At 40.6% G+C, this 18437-nt stretch overlaps 1 protein-coding gene across 1 annotated transcript; it reads right to left on the bottom strand.

Annotated features, from left to right (window-relative positions):
* Positions 1-319: 319 nt before the first annotated feature.
* Positions 320-1309, bottom strand: Npbwr1 (neuropeptides B and W receptor 1). The gene has a single exon (XM_052175392.1). The coding sequence runs from the start codon at positions 1307-1309 to the stop codon at positions 320-322; it is 990 nt and encodes a 329-aa protein (XP_052031352.1).
* Positions 1310-18437: the final 17128 nt, after the last annotated feature.

The following is an 18437-nucleotide window of genomic DNA, read 5'->3' as shown; positions in this document are numbered from 1 at the left end:
GACATCCTAGGAGCCTACTCACAGGAAAATCGAGGGAGAGTTAGAATCATGTTCCAACAACACGACCCCACCACTCACCCTAAGTTCAGGTGTCAAGCCCTGTCGGGTGTGGGGAGAAAATAGTAAGGTGCTATGGCCCAAGCTGTCCTCAGGCATGCTACACACCAGCCTCACCTTGAGGCTGGTCAAATCCTGGATCAATCCTGGGTAGGGCCTGTGGTACTGAATGCCTGGAAGGAGCCTCATGATTTCAGGGGAACCGCACCCCCGGGATTCCCCCTGAACCCAGCTGGCAGTGCTGCCTGCAGTGGAAAGGGCATCAGGGTGTGCGGCATGATACCAGTTGCCGGAGGCTTCTACGGAAGCTGTCGTCCAGGAAGGCGTAGAGGAAAGGGTTGAGGCAGCTGTTGGCATAGCTCAGGCTGGTGATGAAGTAAGAGATGCCGATGACCAGCGGCGTTTGCGGGAGGTCGGTGGTGAGGGCCACGATGGTGCTCAGGTGGTAAGGCGTCCAGCAGAGGAGGCACACAGCCAGAATTGCTGCCACCAACAAGGTCACCCGCTTCTTGGCACGGTCCAGGGCCCTGGCGTGGCTGTCCAGCTGGATAGCACGCAGTCGGCACAGCAGGGTGGTATAGAGGGCGCAGATGGTGGACACCGGGATGGCGAAGCCCAACACTAGTGTGTAGAGACGGCTGGCACGCCACCAGAAGGCCTCGGGCTGCGGGAAGACCAGCACGCACTGGCGCCGACCCTGCTCTTCGTCCAGCCGGGCGAATACCGCAAAGGGCAGCACGACCAGGGTCACCAGCGCCCACACCGCCAGACTGACAGCACGCGCTGCACCGTAAGTGCGCCCGGACACCCGGCGCGACTCGGCTGTGGCCAGGACCACCAGGTAGCGGTCTGCGCTCATGACAGCGAGGAAGTAGAGGCTGGAGAAAGTGTTGTACTGGTCGACGGCTACAATGAGCTTGCACATGACCTCCCCGAAGGGCCAGCGCCTCAGCAGGAAGTCCGCGATGTTGATGGGCAGCACGAGGGTGAAGAGCTCGTCGGCGATAGCCAGGTTGAGGATGAACACGTTGGTGACAGTCTTCATGCGCGGCGTGCGCAGCAGTACGTACAGCACCGCGGAGTTGCCCGCCAGCCCCACGGCGCAGATCACCCCGTAGACGACAGGCACTGCTACCGCCAGTGGCTGCGGCAGCGGCAGAGGCGCCGGGCTGGACCCGTTGGGACAGCCCAAAGATGAGCCGCCGCAAGACACATTGCCCCCTCCAGGCTCGAAGAGCGACAAGTTGTGCATTTTGGAGAGGGCTGGAGAGCCGGCGACCTCCCCGATTCCACTCAGCAGCCCCGCGAAACTCGAGGTTTGTAAGCCGGCGTTTACAGGGATCTGCACCCGGGCACTGCCTGAGTCTCACAGCCTTTCTCAGGCTGTGCACCGGAGGGGGCGTTCCCCGCCGCTATTCAGCTGGCTGTCTCCAGGATTAAGAAGCTGGAGACAGAATTGAAAACACTGGTTAGATTTCTCGAGGTGTAGCTTTAAGGAGAAACGGGGTCCATTGGAAGTAGCTACAGAATCCCAAGTTCTTCCCTCCACCTGTGGAAATCGGATTCCAACCCACTGGATACATCAAAGTGCTATGCAGAAGCCGCTTGACTCCTAGGAAAACGTAAACGTACCCCATCCCGTTTTAGAGCTTAAGGAATTCACACTGGGTCAACCCAGAGGCTTCCGTGTTCCCTAAATCACACGACCCCCCAACAGCAGTCTTTATCTTACCTTGAGGGTCCTAGAAAAGATCTGAGTTTCCTGGGAAGATCAGGGAGGACTCCACTGACTGCTGGAGGATGCCGCGGCAGCGGTGCCTGCCCGCCTGGTCTGCCTCCTGGTGTCTGCCCAGAGACTACTGCCGGAGACTCCAGGAGTTCTCCCAAGAACCCGAAGTGCAGGAAGCACTTAGCAGCTGCAGCTCTGTCAACCGGTCACCCCTGCCCACTCCACTCCTAGTAAAATCCTCTGATCTAACATAAAACAGCGCCCCCTTCCCTAAAAGACTTCTTTGCTGCCTTCCTTTTGTATTCTTCCTTTTAATATTCTACTTTGAAGAACAGTTGGAGATGAGGTTTCCACAGCATGTTTCCTTTATTATATATTTCATTATTTAAAACAATTTTAAATTTAAATTTGCTTTGATCATAGTCTTTCCCTACCCCAAGTCTTTTAGATCCTCTCTCCATCCACCCAACTTTAAATTATTTCTCAAAACCAACAAGAACAAAACCAAACACAACAAAACTCACAAATCTAAGAAAATAAAATAAAAGAACAGAGAGAGGGAAAAACCCACTGAACTGTAATCAAATAAAACCATAAACATACAAAAACAAAGCTATGGAGTTCATTATATGTTCATCAACTACTCGTGAATATGAGTCCTGTCCTTCCTGGAGGAACTGATAAATGCAGTGTCTCTGAATTGGAGAAAACTAATTTTTTCTTTCACAGAAGGTATAATTGACAATTTAGTTGTTAACCTTTCCTCTAGTGACTAGGTTTTCATTACTGCACTCATCTATTCATTTTAAAAAATATAACAAAACAAAATGTAATAAGATAAAACTAAAACTGTTACATCCAAGTTGGACAGGATGAATCAACAGAAGGAAACAACCCAAAAGAAGAATTTAGATGCTCACTCGTTCACACACCCGGGAATCCCACAAAAATGCTAAACTTAAAGCCAGAATGTATTTGATGAGGACATGGTACAGCCGTGTGCAATCTCTGTGCATATAACCTTAGTTATGTGCAGAGATTCTTTCTGTCTGTTTTCCTGAGCTCTGAATGGAGGAGACAACCCACTTAGACCTAAGTGCTCCCTCCCCATCTCTCCTCTCTCTCCTTCTCCTACCTCCCTCCCTTGAGCCCCACCCTCTCTCTCTCTCCCCCCATAGTCTGCATCAAGGACAAACTTCTATATAGCAGAATATCATTAAGAGTCGTTTTTATCACTACATTTTTTTAGACAAGTATTATTTAGTTTTACCTTACATCCCTGAACTATCCAGTCTCTGATTCTTGGTCAACCAAACAAGGTTAGGTATGGGCTGCATCTCTTAGAATAGGCCTTGAGTAAATCAGTTATTAGTTTATTACCACCACAAGCGTTGTGCCACCATTGCCCTAGCATATCTTGCAAATATCACAGCATTATAGATCAAAGGTTTTGTAACTTGACCTTTATATTCCTCTTTTGGTAGCGTTCAGAGTACCTTCCTATACCAAATACACTAGCACACAGAGGTGGGTGCTGTATGTAGGCGCCTTGGTGACATCTCCATGTTCGAGGAGTTACGTAGTGCTGTCCTCAGCAATGGGCCTTGCTCTCAGTTTAGAAAGAGAAGCCGTAGTCTTGGCAACAGTCTAGGTTGTTTGGAAATTTCCATGTGACCCCTTTGGCCAAAAATGCAATTAGATGTAACCCAATCCTGGTACTGGAAGTTTTGTCTCATGACAAGAGATGGCCAATTGGAACTTTCTCTCCTCCATAACTTGGTGATTTTGTTTAGATAGTCTTCGTATATGTATGTATTTTAGGAAATTTCTATTGAATTAGATTTCTATACAAATGCTCCTTAATTTAAACTTCCTCTTACTCTATTCCCTCCCACAACCACCTATGCTCTTCCTTGATCCTCCTGTTCTACCACCCCATCCATCTATAGTTATCTATTCTCTTTTGCTTCCCTAATGAGATATATCTGTTCCTTCCAGCCCCTTTCTCTATACCTATGCAATAGGATTCTGCTGATTGTATCTTGGTTATCATTGACTTACTGGCTAATATAATAAATGAATACATATCATATTTATCTTTCTGGTCTGGATGATTTTTTTCTAACTCTATATATTTAACCTAAGAATTTCATGATTTTATTTTTTAATAGCTGAATTACTGATATTCTATTGTATGAGCATACCACATTTTCTTTATCTATTGATCCATTAATAGATATCTGTGGCCTTTTAATGTTTGGCTGTTATGGATAGAGAAGCAATGGACATGGTTGAGGGAGTGTCCTTCTGGTAGGATGAAGCATCTTTTGGGAATATGCCCAAGAGTAATATCTTGAAGCAGATCAACTCCCATCTTCTCGGGGAACCAACACACTGATTTCCATAGTGGCTGTAAAAGTTTACAGTATTACCACCAATAGATGCATCTTCCTCTTACTCCACATCCTCACCAGTATGACCTGTCACTTGTTTTCCTGTTCTTAACCATTCTGACAGATGTAAGATAAAATCTCAAAGTAATTTTGATTTGCATTTGTCTAAAGGCTAAGAACATTTAACATTTGTTTAAATACTTCTCAACGTTTTAAGTTTCTTCTATTGAAAATTCTATTAGACCTGTACCCCATTTTTAAAGTGAGTTGTTTGTTTTCTTAATATCTAGTTTCTTGAGATTTTTATGTATTTTAGATGTATAGTTGATAAAAAGCTTTCCCAATTCGACAGGTGGCTGCTTTGTACAAATGATGATGTCCTTTGTCATGCAGAATATTCTCAGTTTCATGAGATTCATTTATTAATTGTTGATCTTGGTGCCTGTGCTAACAATGTTGTGTGCAGAAATGCTTTTCCTGTGGCAATGAGTTTAACACTATCTCTCACTTTCTCTTCTATTAATGTCAATGTATCTGGCTTCCTGGAGAGGTCTTTTGTCCATTTGTAGTTGACTTTTGTCCAAGCATGATAAGCATAGATGTATTTCCATTCTTCTACATGCAGCCATCCAGGTTGATCAACACCATTTGTTAAAGATGTTTTCCCAGAGTGTATTTTTAGCTCTTTAATAAAAAATATCAGATGTTCATAGGTGTGTAGATTTATGTCTAGGTCTTCACATTGATTTTATTCCAATACCATGATATTTTTATTATTATAGCTTTGTGGTAAATTTTGAGACCAGGGATGGTGATACCTCTAAGAGTTCTTTTACTATTCAGCTTTGCTTTAGCTTTCCTGGGGTTTCTGTATTTTCATATGAAGCTGAGAATTATCTTTTGAAGATCTGTGAATTGTGTTGGAATTTTGATGGGAATTGCAATGAATCTGTAGACTGTTTTTTGTAGGATGAACATTTTTACTATGTTAATCCTACTGGTTTGTAAGCATGGGAAGTCTCATCCCATCTCATCATAGATGCTGCTCTCTTCAACTTCTTTCTTCAATTACCTGAACTTTTTATTCAAATAATTGTTTAATATTATTATTAATTTTATTTATTCACTTTGCATCCCACTCACTCCCCTGCTCCCATTCCCCCCTCCCAGAATTCTTCCCCTTTCCCTCTTCCCCTTCTCTTCTGAATGAGTGGGGATTTCCCTGCATATCCCCCAATGGTAGTGCATCAAGTCTCTGAGAGGTTAGGCATATCCTCTCTCACTGAGGCCAAACAATGGAGCCCACCTAGAAGAACATATCCCATATACAGACAACAGCTTTTGGGATAGCCAATTGTTCATGACCAACATGAAGACCAACCTGAACATCTGCTACATATGTTCAGAGAGGGCTAGGTCCAGCCCCTATATGTTCCTTGGTTTGTAGCCCCAGGTATCAGAATAGTCCTCAGGATCATCCAGGTTAGTTGATTCTGTTGGCCTTTCTGTGGAGTTCTTATCCCCTGATGGACTACAATTCTTCCTCCTAATTTTCCATAAGAGTCCCCAAGCTCCATGCACCATTTGGATGTGGGTGCCTGCATCTGAGTCAGCGACTGGGTGGAGCCTCTCAGAGGACAGCCATGCTAGACTCCTGTCTGCAAACATAATAGAGTCTCATTAATAGTGTCAGGGATTGATGCCTGCTGATGGGATCAGTCTCAGGTGGACCAGTTTTGGTTGGCCATTCCCTCAGGCTCTTTCAGATTTCCATTTATTCTCATGGCTATATGACTATCCCTCCTGTTTCTCCCCACAAATGATTCTGAAACCCCTCCGTTCCCCTCACCATCCTCTCTCCCATCCACTTTCCTCCCTTCATCTGCCGCTTAGGACTTATTTGACTCTGCCTTCTAAGTGAAGCTTCCTTGCTTGTGCCATCCCTTTTGTTTTGCTTCTTTGGGTCTGTGGAGTATAGTGTGGAGTGGATATCCTGTACTTTGTGGCTAATATCCACTTATAAGTGAGTACATACTGCGCATGTCCTTTTGGGACTGGGTTACCAACCTCTGAATGATATTCCCAAGATCCATTCATTTGCCAGCAAAATTCTTGGTTTTTAATAGCTGGGTAGAATTCCATTCTTTAGAGGTACCACATTTTCTTTATCCATTCTTCAGTTGAGGAACATCTAGGTTGTTTCCGGTTTCTGGCTATTATGAATAAAGCTGCTATGAATATACTTGAGCAAGTGTCTTTGTGGGATGGTAGAGCATCTATTAGCCATAATCCCAGACCTATTTCCAATTTTCTGAGAAACTACCAGATTGATTTTTTTGAGTGGTTTTAAAAGTCCACCACCAATGGAGGACTGTTCCCCTTTCTCCTCATCCTCTCCAGCATGTGCTACGTCACATGAGCTAATTATCTTAGCCATTCTGATGATCTAAGAATGAACCTCAAAGTCATTTTTAGTTGTATTTCCCTGATGACTGAAGACATTGAACATTTATTTAATTGCTTCTCTGTCATTTGAGATTTCTCTGTTGAGAATTGTCTGATTAGAACTGCATACCATTTTTAATTAGGGTATTTGATTTGTTCATGTCTAACTTCTTATGTACTTAACATATTTTGGAAATTAGCCTTTTGTGCAATGTAGGGTTAGTGAAGATCATTTACCAATCTGTAGGTTGGTGTTTTTCCTATTGACAGTGTCCTTTACCTTACAGAAGCTTTGTAGATTCATGAGGTCCCATTTATGAATTGTTGACCTTAGAGCCTGAGCAATTGTAGTCTGTTCAGGAAACTTGTCTTCTGTACTAAAGCGTTCAAAGCTATTTTCTCACTTTCTCTTCTGTGAAATTTAGTGCATCCAGATTTATGTTTACATCCTTGATACACTTAGACTTGGATTTCCTGCAGGATGATAAATATGGATCTATTTTCATTCTTCTACATGTAGACATCCAGTCAGATCAGAATCATGTCTTGAAGATATTTTCATTTTTCCATTCTGTGGTTTCCTCATCAAAAATCAAGTGTCTCTAGGTATGTGGGTTTATTTCTGGGTCTTTGATTCAATTCCATTAATCAACATGCCCATTTCTGTACCAATACCATGCAGTTTTTATCACCATCACTCTGTAGTACAGCTTGAGGTGAGGGATGATGATTCCTCCTAAAGTGCTTTTGTTGTTCAGGATTGTTTTGGCTATCCTGGGTTGTTTTATTTTCCATATGAAGCTGGAATTTCTCTTCCAAGATTTATAAAAATTATTGTGGAATTTTAATGGAGATTACGTTGAATCTGTAGATTGCTTTTGGTGAAATGCCATTTTTTCACAAGGTTAATCCTACCTATCCATGAGCATGGGAGATCTTTCCATCTTCTGAGGTCTTCATCAATTACTTTCTTCAGAGACTTGAAGTTCTTGTCATAAAGATCTTTCACTTGCTTGATTAGAGTTACACTAAGATATTTAATATTATTCATGTCTATTGTAAAGGGTATTGTTTCTCTAATTTCTTTTTTGGCCAATTTATCATTTGTATAAGGGAGGGCTACTGACTTGTTTGAGTTAAATTTATATCCAGCAACTTTGCTGAAACTGTTTATCAGCTGAAAAAGTTCTCTGGTAGAATTTTGGGGGTTGCTTATTTATAGTATCATATCATCTGCAAATACTACTGCATATTTCTCTGATTACGTTTAGGTATGTGCACTGTATCCCTGGTCTCTCTAATACTTCTAATGTGAATTGGTGTCAGATTTTGTCAAGACTTTTTCAGCATCTAATGAGATGATCATGTGATTTTTTTTCTTTCAGTTTGTTTATATAATGGGTTACATTGATGGATTTTTTTTTATAGTGAACCATTCCTGCAACCCTGGTATAAAGCCTACTTGATCATGGTGGATGATATTTTTGATGTGCTCTTAAATCCAGGCTGTAAGTATTTTATTGAGTACTTTTCATCAATGTTCATGAGAGAAATTGGTCTGAAGTTCTCTTTCTTTCTTGAGTCTTTGTGTGGTTTAGGTATCAAGGTGATTAAGGCTTTATAAAATAAGTTTGGCCATGTTCCTTCTGTTTCTATTTTGTGGAATAGTTTGAAGAGTATTAGTATTAGCTTTTTGAAAAGTCTGGTAGAATTCTGCACTAAAACCATCTGGCCCTTGGCTTTTTTGTTTGGGAGGCATTGAATGACTGATTCTACTTCTTTAGGGGTTATAGAGTTGTTTGATGTCAAATAAGGCAATAATCCTCTGCTACATATGCAGCTGGAGCCATGGATTACTCCATGTATACTCTTTGGTTGGTAGTCTAGTCTCTGGGAGCTTTGGAGGCTCTCGTTGGTTGATATTGCTATTCTCCTATGGGGTAACAAACCCATGCAGCCCCTTCAGTGCTTCCCTTAACTCCTTCATCGGGGACCCCACACTCAGTCTGATGGTTGGCTGTGAGCATCCATATCTGTATAGATCAGGCTGTGGCTCAGCCTCTCAGGGGACAACTAGGCTTCTATCAGCAAGTGCTCCTTGGCATTAGCAATAGTGTCTAGGTTTGGCAGCTGCAGATGGGATGGATCCCTAGGTGGGGCAGTCTCCGGGTGGGTTTTCCTTCAATCTCTGCTCCACTCTTTGTCCCTGCATTTTCTTTTGACAGAAGAAATTCTTTATTAATGTTTTTGAGATAGGTGAGTGGCCCCATCCCTCAATGGAAGGCAGGGGTGCCCATCCACTGAATATGGTCTCTACAGGTTCTCTCCCGCCTTTGTTGGGTATTTTGGCTGATGGTATTTTCCAGGTATTTTTCAGGGTATTTTCCCTGTTTGGTCCTGGGAACCTCTTGGGTACTTGGGATCCAGACTTTCTAATGGCTACCTCCAGTTCTGCATTCCCCGCTGCCACACACCTCCCAAATTCCTGACCCTCTGTACTTCTTCCATGTCTCCTCTTCCATCTGATCCTGTTGCCCTTTTCCCGTGCCCTCCTCTCTCCCTCTCAGATCCCTTCCCATACTCTACATCCTGATATTATTTTCTTCCCCCTTTGAGTAGTACTGAAGCATCCACACTTTGGTGGTCTTCCTTCTTCTTGGGTTTCAGATGGTCTGTGATTTGTTATTTGAAGCTATTTGAAAGGTGTTATGTCCCTAATTTCTTTTTCAGTCCAATTGATTCTCAGTATATTTGTTATATAGGAGTGCTGTTTTGTGAGTTAATTTTGTATCCAGCTACTTTACTAAAAGTATTTATCAGTTGTAGGGGTTTCCTAGTAGAATTTTAAGGCCACTTGAGTATATTTTCATGCTATTTGCAAAGAAGAGTTCATTGATTTCTATTTTATAATTTTGTATACCTTTGATCTCCTTCAGTTTTCTTATTGCTCTAAGATTTCAAGTACTCTATTGGATAGGTATGAGAGATATTGAATAGTTACAGAGAGAATAGGCCACCTTGTCTTGTTTTTTACTTTAGTGGAATTGCTTTGAGTTCATCTCCACTTAAGTTGATTTTGGCTACAGCCCTGCTGTTAACTGCATTTGTTATGTTTTTGTATGTATATAAGGTATTTCCCTTGCATTCCTGATATCTCCAAGACTTATATCATGAAGGAGAGTTGGATTTCTGCATCTAATAAAATGATCACATGGCTGTTTGTAGGGAGGATTACATTGATGGATTTATGTATATAGAATCTTCTCTGCTTCTCTGGGAGGAATCTTACTTGCTTTTGGTGGATGATCTTTCTTATGTGTTCTTAATATGGCTCACAATTATTTTATTGAGAATTTTCCAACTGTTTTCATGGGGGAAATTGGTCTCTAATATTCTTTCTTTGTTGATTCTTTGTGTCATTTGAATATGACTTCATAAAATGAATGGAGAAGTGTATATTCTGTTCTATTTTGAGGAATGATATAAGGAGTGTTGACATTAACTCTTGTTGGAATTCTTTTAGAATTTTGTGCTAAAACCAGCTGGCCATGGAATTTTTGTTTGTTTGTCTTTTTGGGAGGTGGGATATATTTGATGACTGCTTCTATTTCACTGGGAGTCATGGTTCTCTTTAAATTATTTTTCTGTTTTAATGTAACTTTGGTAGGTTGTATATACTGAGAAAATTACCCATTTCTTTTAGATTTTCCAGTTTTGTAGAGCACATTTTAAACATGTCCTCTTAATTCTCTAGATCTTCTGCATCTCTTTTTATGTCTTCCTCTTCGTTTCATCAATTAATTTCAATATAATTTTGCCAGTAATTTTGATTTTTCTCAAAGAACCAACTCCATATTTCATTAACTCTTTGTATTGTAATTTTGTTTTAATTTAATTGATTTCAACCCTGATTTTGGTTATTCCTTGCTGTCTCCTTATATGTATCATCTTTTCTTTTTGTTCTAGAGCTTCAAATACGCTATCTTGCTAGTATGAAATCTCTCCAGTTTTTTACATAGGCACTTAGTGCTATGACCTTGCCTATTAAAATATCCTCCATTTGATGAATATGTATTATATTCATTTCAATTCTAGAAAGACCTTAATTTCTTTTTTTCTTATTTTTATTAGATATTTGCTTTATTTACATTTCAAACGGTATCCCCTTTCGGCATTACCCCTCTGAAAACCACCTATCCTATCCCCTCTCCCCCTGCTCACACCCCCCATTTTCCTGACTTGCATTCCCCTATTCTGAGGAATCGAGCCTTCACAAGACCAATGGCCTGTCTTCTCATTGATGTCTGAAATGATTATCTTCTGCTACATATGTAGCTGGAGCCATGAGTTCCTCCATGTGTACTCTTTGGTTGGTGGTTTAGTTCCTGGGAGCTCTGGGGGTACTGGCTGGCACATAATATTGTTCCTCCTGCAGGACTGTAAACCTCTTCAGCTCCTTGGGTCCTTTCTCTAGCTGCTCCATTGGGGACCCTATGCTCAGTCAATTGGTTGGCTGTGAGCCCAGGGTATTTTGATTAACTTTTCAATATGGGTCAAAGTATCCACACTTTGGTATTCCTTCTTCTTGACCTTCATGTGGTCTGTGAGTTATATCTTGAGTATTCTGAGCTTTTGGGCTAATATCCACTTATCAGTGAGTGCATACCATGTTTGTTCTTTTGTGATTGGGTTACCCCAGGATATTTTATAGCTCTATCCATTTGCCTAGGAATTTCATGAATTCATTGTTTTTAATTGCTGAGTAGTACTCCATTATCTAAATGTAACACATTTTCTGTATCCATTCTGTTGAGAGACATCTGAGTTCTTTCCAGTTTCTGGCTATTATAAATGAGACTACTATGAACATAGTCGAGCTTGTCTCCTTATTACATGTTGGAGCATCTTCTCAGTATATGCCCAGGAGTGGTATAGCTGGGTCCTCGGTTAGTGCTATGTCCAATTTTCCAAGGAACTGGAAAACTGATTTCCAGAGTGTTTTTACCAGCTTGCAATCCCATCAGCAATGGAAGAGTATTCCTCTTTCTTCACATTCTTTCCAGCATTTTCTGTCCCCTCAGTTTTTGATCTTGGCCATTTTGACTGGTGTGAGGTGGAATCTCAGGGTTGTTTTGATTTCCACTTCCCTGTTGAACATTTCTTTAGGTGTTTCTCAGCCATCTGCTATTCCTCAGTTGAGAATGCCTTGTTACCTCTGTACCCCATTTTTAATAGGGTTATTTGGTTCTCTGGAGTCTAACTTCTAGAGCTCTTCGTATATATTGTATATTAGCCCTCTATCAGGTGTAGGATTAGTTAAGATCTTTTCCCAATCTGTTGATTGCCCTTTTGCCTTATTGACAGTATCCTTTGCCTTACAGAAGCTTTGCAATTTTATGAGGCCCCATTTATCAATTCTTGATCTTAGAGCATACACTATTGGTGTTCTATTAAGGAAATTTTCCCCTGTGCCCATGTGTCCCAGGTTCTTTCCCACTTTCTCTTCTATTAGATTCAGTGAATCTGGTTTTAAGTGGGGGTCCTTTAATCCACTTGGACTTGAGCTTTTTACAGGGGGATAAGAATAGATCAATTTGCATCCTTCTACATGTTGACTGCCAGTTGACCCAGCACCATTTGTTGAAAATGCTGTCTTTTTTCCACTGGATGGTATTAGCTCCTTTGTCAAAGATCAAGTAACCCCGGGTGTGAAGGTAAATTTCTGGGTCTTCAATTCTATTCCATTGAATCTACCTGCCTGTCACTTTACCAATACCATGCAATTTTTATCACTATTGCTCTGTAGTGTAGCTTGAGGCAGGGATGGTGATTCCACCAGAAGTTCTTTTATTGTTGAGAAAAATTTTTGATATCCCATGTCTTTTGTTATTCCAGATAAATTTGGAAATTGATCTTTCTAACTATATAAAGAATTGAGTTGAAATTTTGATGGGGATTACACTGACACTTTGGTCTTCCTTCTTTGGATTCATGTCTGTGAATTTTATCTTGGGGAGGGATGATATTTTCTAGTCCCATTTATTTTCCTGAGAATTTCATAAAGTATGTTTTTAATAGCTGAATATTCTTCCATTGTGTAAATGTACCACATTTTCTGTATCCATTCCTCTTTAGGGAACATCTGGGTTGTTTCCAGCTTCTGAATATTATAAAGAAGGCTGCTATGATCATAGTGGAGCATGTGTCCTTGTTATATGTCAAAGCATATTTTGGGTATATGCCCAGGAGAGTTATAGCTAGTTCCTCAGGTAGTACTGTGTCTAATTTTCTGAGGAACCAAAAGACTGATTTCCAGAGTAGTTATGCCAGTTTACAATCCCACCAACTATGGAGGAGTGTTACTCATTCTCCACATCCTTGCCGGTATCTGCTGTCACCTGAGTTTTTGATCTTAGCCATTCAGACTGGTATGAGGTGGAATCTCAGAGTCATTTTGATTTCCATTCCCCTGATATTTCCCTGAACATTTCCTCAAGTATTTCTCAGCCATTGGATATTCCTCAGTTGAGAATTCTTTGTTTAGAACTGTACCCCATTTTTAATAGGGTTATTTGGTTCTCTGGAGTCTAACTTCTTGAGATCTTTGTGTATACTGAATATTTGCCCTCTATTGGATATAGAATTGGTAAAGATCTTTTCCAAATTCATTGGTGACCATTTTGTCCTATTGACAATGGCCTTTGCCTTACAGAAGCTTTTCAATTTGTGTGTGTGTGTGTGTGTGTGTGTGTGTGTGTGTGTGTGTGTGTTGGATTTGGTTTTTTTCAAGACAGGGTTTCTCTGTATAGCCCTGGCTGTCCTGGAACTCACTCTGTAACCAGGCTGGCCTTGAACTCAGAAATTCGCCTGCCTCTGCCTCCCAGAGTGCTGGGATTACAGGCATGTGCCACCACTGCCTGGCTGAAGCTTTTCAATTTTAAGAGATCCCATTTGTTGATTCTTCATCTTAGAGCATAAGCCATTGATGTTCTGTTCAGGAAATTTTCCATTGTGTCCATGTGTTAAGGGTTCTTCCCCACTTTCTCTTCTATGTGAAGGTCTCTGATCAATGTAGACATGAGCTTTGTACTAGGAGATAAGAATGGATTGATTTTTATTCTTTTTCATGCTGACCATCATTTACACCAACACCATTTGTTTAAAATGCTCTTTTCCACTAGATGGATCTTTGTCAAAGATCAAGTGACCATAAGTATGTGGGTTCATTTCTGAATCTTCAACTCTATTCCATTGATTTACCTGACTGACTCTGTGCCAATAACATGCAGTTTTTATCACTATTGCTCTTGTGCACTATTGTACAGCTTGTAGTCAGAGATGGTGATACCCCAGAAGTTCTTTTATTGTTCAGGTCAGTTTTTGATATCCTGAGATTTTTGTTATTCCAGAGGAAATTGAGAATTGCTCTTTCTAACTCTATGAGGAATTGAGTTGGAATTTTGATGGTGATTACATTCAATCTGTAGATAGTTTCAACAAGATGGCCAGTTTTACTATATTAATTTTGCCAATCCATGAGAATGGGAGAACTTTACAGATTCTGAGATGTTCTTCAATTTCTTTCTTAAGAGACTTGAAGTTCTTGTCTTACAGATCTTTCACTTGCTTGGTTAGAGTCACACCAAGATATTTTATGTTATTTGTGACTCTTGTGAAGAATGTTGTTTTACTAATTTTTTTCTCAACCTATTTATCCTTTAAATAGGTTTGTTTGAGTTAATGTTATATCCAGCAACTTTGCTGAAGTTTTTTTTTTTATCAGCTCTAGCAATTCTCAAGTGGAATTTTGGGGGGTCACTTAAGTGTACTATCATATCATCTGCAAATAGTAATATCTTGACTTCTTCCTTTCCAACGGATACACCATTTGAACTCCTTTTGTTGTCTAATTGCTGTATCTAAAACTTCAAGTACAATATTGAATAGAGAAAGTGGGCAGCCTTGTCTAGTCCCTAATTTTAGTGGATTGCTTCAAGTTTCTCTCCATCTAGTTTGACGCTGGCTACTGGTTTGCTGTATATTGCTTTTACTATGTTTAGGTATGGGTCTTGAATTCCTGATCTTTCCAAGACTTTTAACATGTAGGGGTGTTGAATGTTGTCAAATGCTTTTTCAGCACCTAAGGAGATGATCATGTGGTTTTTTTTCTTTGAGTTGTTTATGTAGTGGATTACATCGATGGATTCTATATATTGACCATCCCTGCATCCCTGGGATCAAGCCTACTTGATCATGATGAATAATCATTTTCATATGTTCTTGGATTAAGTTTGAGAGAATTTTATTGAGTTTTTTGCATTTATATACATACAGGAAATTGGTATGTAGTTCTCTTTCTTTTGTGTGGTTTAGATATAAGAACAATGGTGCATTCATAGAATGAATTAGGTAGTGTTCCTTCTGTTTCTATTATGTGGTATACATCGAATGTTGTTACTAGGTCTTTTTGAAGAGCTGAGAGAATTCTCCATTAAACCCATCTGGTCCTTGGCTTTTATTGTTTGGGAGACTTTTAATGATTGTTTCTATTCCTTTAGGGGTTATGAGACTGTTAAGATGGTTTATCTGATCATGATTCAACTTTGGTGCCTTCTGTTTCTCTACAAAATCCTCCATTTCATCTAGATTTTCAAGTTGTATTGAGTATAGGCTTTTGTAGTAGGAACTGATTACATTTTGGAATATCCTTGATTTCAGTTGCTATGTCTCCCTTTTTATTTCTGATTGCTAATTTCCATACTGTCTCTGGGCCCCCTGCAGAGTCTGGCTAAGGGTTTATCTATTATTTTAGTTTTCTCAAAGAACCAGCTGCTGGTTTTGTTGATTTTTGATATAGTTCTCCTTGTTTCTACTTGATTGATTTCAAACATCAGTTTTGTTATTTCGTGCAGTCTACTCCTCTTGGTTGTATTTGCTTCTTTCTGTTCTAGAGCTTTCAGGTGTGCTGTTAACCTGCTAATGTATGCACTCTCCAGTTTCTTTTGGGAGGCACTCAGAGCTATTGAATTTTCCTTCTGGGACTGCTTTCGTTGTGTCCCATAAGTTTAGGTATGCTTTGGATTAATTTTCATTAAATTCTAAAAAGTGTTTAATTTCTTTCTTTATTTCTTCCTTGACCAAGTCATCATTTAGTAGGGCATTGTTCAGCTTCCATGTGTTTGTGGGCTTTCTGATGTTTTTGTCCTTGTTGAAGACCAGCCTTAGTCCATGGTGATCTGACAGGATTCATGGAATTATTTCAATCTTTTTGTATCTGTTGAGGCCTGTTTTGTGTCTGTGTATATGGTCAGTTTTGGAGAAGGTACCACGAGGTGTTGAGAAGAAGGTATATTCTTTTTGTTTTGTTTTGTTTTGTTTTGTTTTTAGGATGAAATGTTCTTTTTTTTTTTCATTTTCTTTTTTTTTTAATTATCTTCTTCATTTACATTGCCAATGGTAAAACCTTTCCCATTTTCCCCCCTCCCAAAAGCCCCCTCCCCAAAGATTCCCTACCCCTCCTCCCACCCCTGCCTCCATGTATATGCCCCTCTACCCAACACACTCCTACCTCCCCCCAAGGCCCCCCCATGTCCGTTTCCCTTTGTTGGGGCCTCTATTGAGCCTTTACCTGACCAAAGACCACTCCTCCCACTGATGCCCAACAAGGCATTCCTCTGCCACATTTTTGGCTGGAACCATGTGTACCCCTTGGTTGATGGTTCAGTCCCTGAGAGTCTTGGGGTGTCTGGGTGTCTGAAGTCATTGCTCTTCCCATGGGGCTGTAAACCCCTTCAGCTCCTCTGGACCACCCTCCAAATCCTCCATTGGGGATCCCAAGCCCAGTCCAATAGTTGGTTGCTAGTTTCTGCCTCTGTATTTGTAAGGCTCTGGCAGGGCCCCTCTGGAGAAAGCCATGGCATGCTCCTTTTGGTACACGCTTCTTGTCGTAGTTTCAAGGTTTGGTGACTGTTTATAGGATGAATCCCCAGGTAGGGCAGTCGCTGGGTTGCCTTTACTTCAGACTCTGCTCCACACTCTACCTCCCTTATTGCTTCTGTGAGTATTATGTCCCCTTTCTCAGAGGAACCATAAAACTCTCACTTAAGACCTCCTTCTTCTTGAGCTTCCTGTGCTGGGAAATGTTCTATAGATATTTGTTCGAACGGGTTACCAGGTCACCTGGAAGGAAAGCTGGGGATGGAAACAGGGTGGCGAGAGAAACACGGAGTCAAGACAAGATTTCCTGCTCAAGACTCAAAGTTTAATGGAGGTCTTCAAATATACATAGGCAGGAGAAGACACTTCCCCAAAGGCTGAAAACAGGTCTGCAGAACTGGTTCTGCTTGTTCCACAGGAGGCTGGCATCAGGCGGCTAGTGTCTCTCAGGAAGAAGCTATCCTTGGAGAACAATGGGCTTCACCTTGGTCTGAGCACTCCATCCTAGGTGGAGGGGATTATGGCTAACACAGGGAGTCCTGCTTGAAGGCTGGGAAAGGAGATTCACCTTGGTCAACATCAAGTTGTGCCAGGTGGCATAGCACCCCAATTCAGCTCACTACAGTTCATAACTTCTGTTAGTTTCACTGAGTCTCTGTTTAGTTTTTGTTTCCATTGTTGAGAGTGTGGTGTTGAAGTCTCCCACGATTATTGTGTGAGCTGCAATGTGTGCTTTGAGCTGTAGTGAAGTTTTTTTTTTTTTTTATGAATGTGGGTGCCCTTGCATTTGGAGCATAGATGTTCACAATTGAGAGTTCATCATGGTTGAATTTTCCTTTGATGTGTATGAAGTGTCCTTCCTTATCTTTTTTGATAACTTTTGGTTGAATGTAAATTTCATTCAATGTTAGAATGACTCCTCCAGCTTGTTTCTATGGACCATTTGCTTGCAAAATTGTTTTCTAGCCTTTTACTCTGAGGTAATGTCTGCCTTTGTTACTGAAGTACATTTCTTGTGTGCAGTAAAATGCTGGGTCCTGTTTAAGCATCCAGTCTGTTAGTTATGGTTTTTTTTATTGGGGAATTGTATTCATTGGTGTCAAAAGATATTACGGACCAGTGATTGTTGCTTCCTGTTATTTTTATTGTTAAAAAGTAGAATTAGGTTTGTGGGGCTATCTTATTTGGGGTTTCTTGAAAGATGATCACTTTCTTGTTTTTCTTGGGTATAATTTCCATCCTTGTGTTGGAGTTTTCCATCTCTTATCCTTTGCAGAGCTGGATTTGTGGAAAGATATTGTGTAAAGTTGGTTTTGTCATGGAATATCTTGGTTTCTCCATCTATGATAATTGAGAGTCTTGCTGGATATCATAGCGTGGGCTGGCATTTGTGTTCCTAGGGTCTGTATTAAATCTGTTCAGGATCTTCTGGCATTTAGATTCTCTGGTGAGAAGTTTGGTGTAATTTTAATATGTTTGTCTTTATATGTTATTTGTACTTTTCCCCTTAGTGCTTTTAATATTCTTTCTTTGTTTTGTGATTTTGGTGTTTGGACTATTATGTGATGGGAGAAATTTCTTTTCTTCTTCAATCTATTTGGAGTGCTGTAGGCCTCTTGAATGTTCACAGGCATCTCTTCCTTTAGGTTAGGGACATTTTCTTTTATAATTTTGCTGAAGACATTTACTTGCCCTTTAAGTTGGGAATCTTCACTCTCTTCTATACTTATTATCCTTAGGTTTGGTCTTTTGTCCTGGATTTCCTGGATGTTTTCTGTTAGGTGCTTTTTACATTTGCATTTTCTTTGACTGTTGTGTCAATGTTTTCTATGGTATCTTCTGCACCTGAGATTCTCTCTTCTATCTCTTGTATTCTT

The sequence above is a fragment of the Apodemus sylvaticus genome, chromosome 3 (genome assembly GCF_947179515.1).
Source record: "Apodemus sylvaticus chromosome 3, mApoSyl1.1, whole genome shotgun sequence".
In the NCBI taxonomy this organism is placed as follows: Eukaryota; Metazoa; Chordata; class Mammalia; order Rodentia; family Muridae; genus Apodemus; species Apodemus sylvaticus.
Note: the sequence above shows the minus strand (reverse complement) of the source record. Positions and strands in the feature narration are given on the sequence as shown.

Coding starts and splice junctions, on each gene's coding strand:
- Npbwr1 (XM_052175392.1), bottom strand. CDS start 1,309: ATGCACAACTTGTCGCTCTTCGAGCCTGGAGGGGGCAATGTGTCTTGC.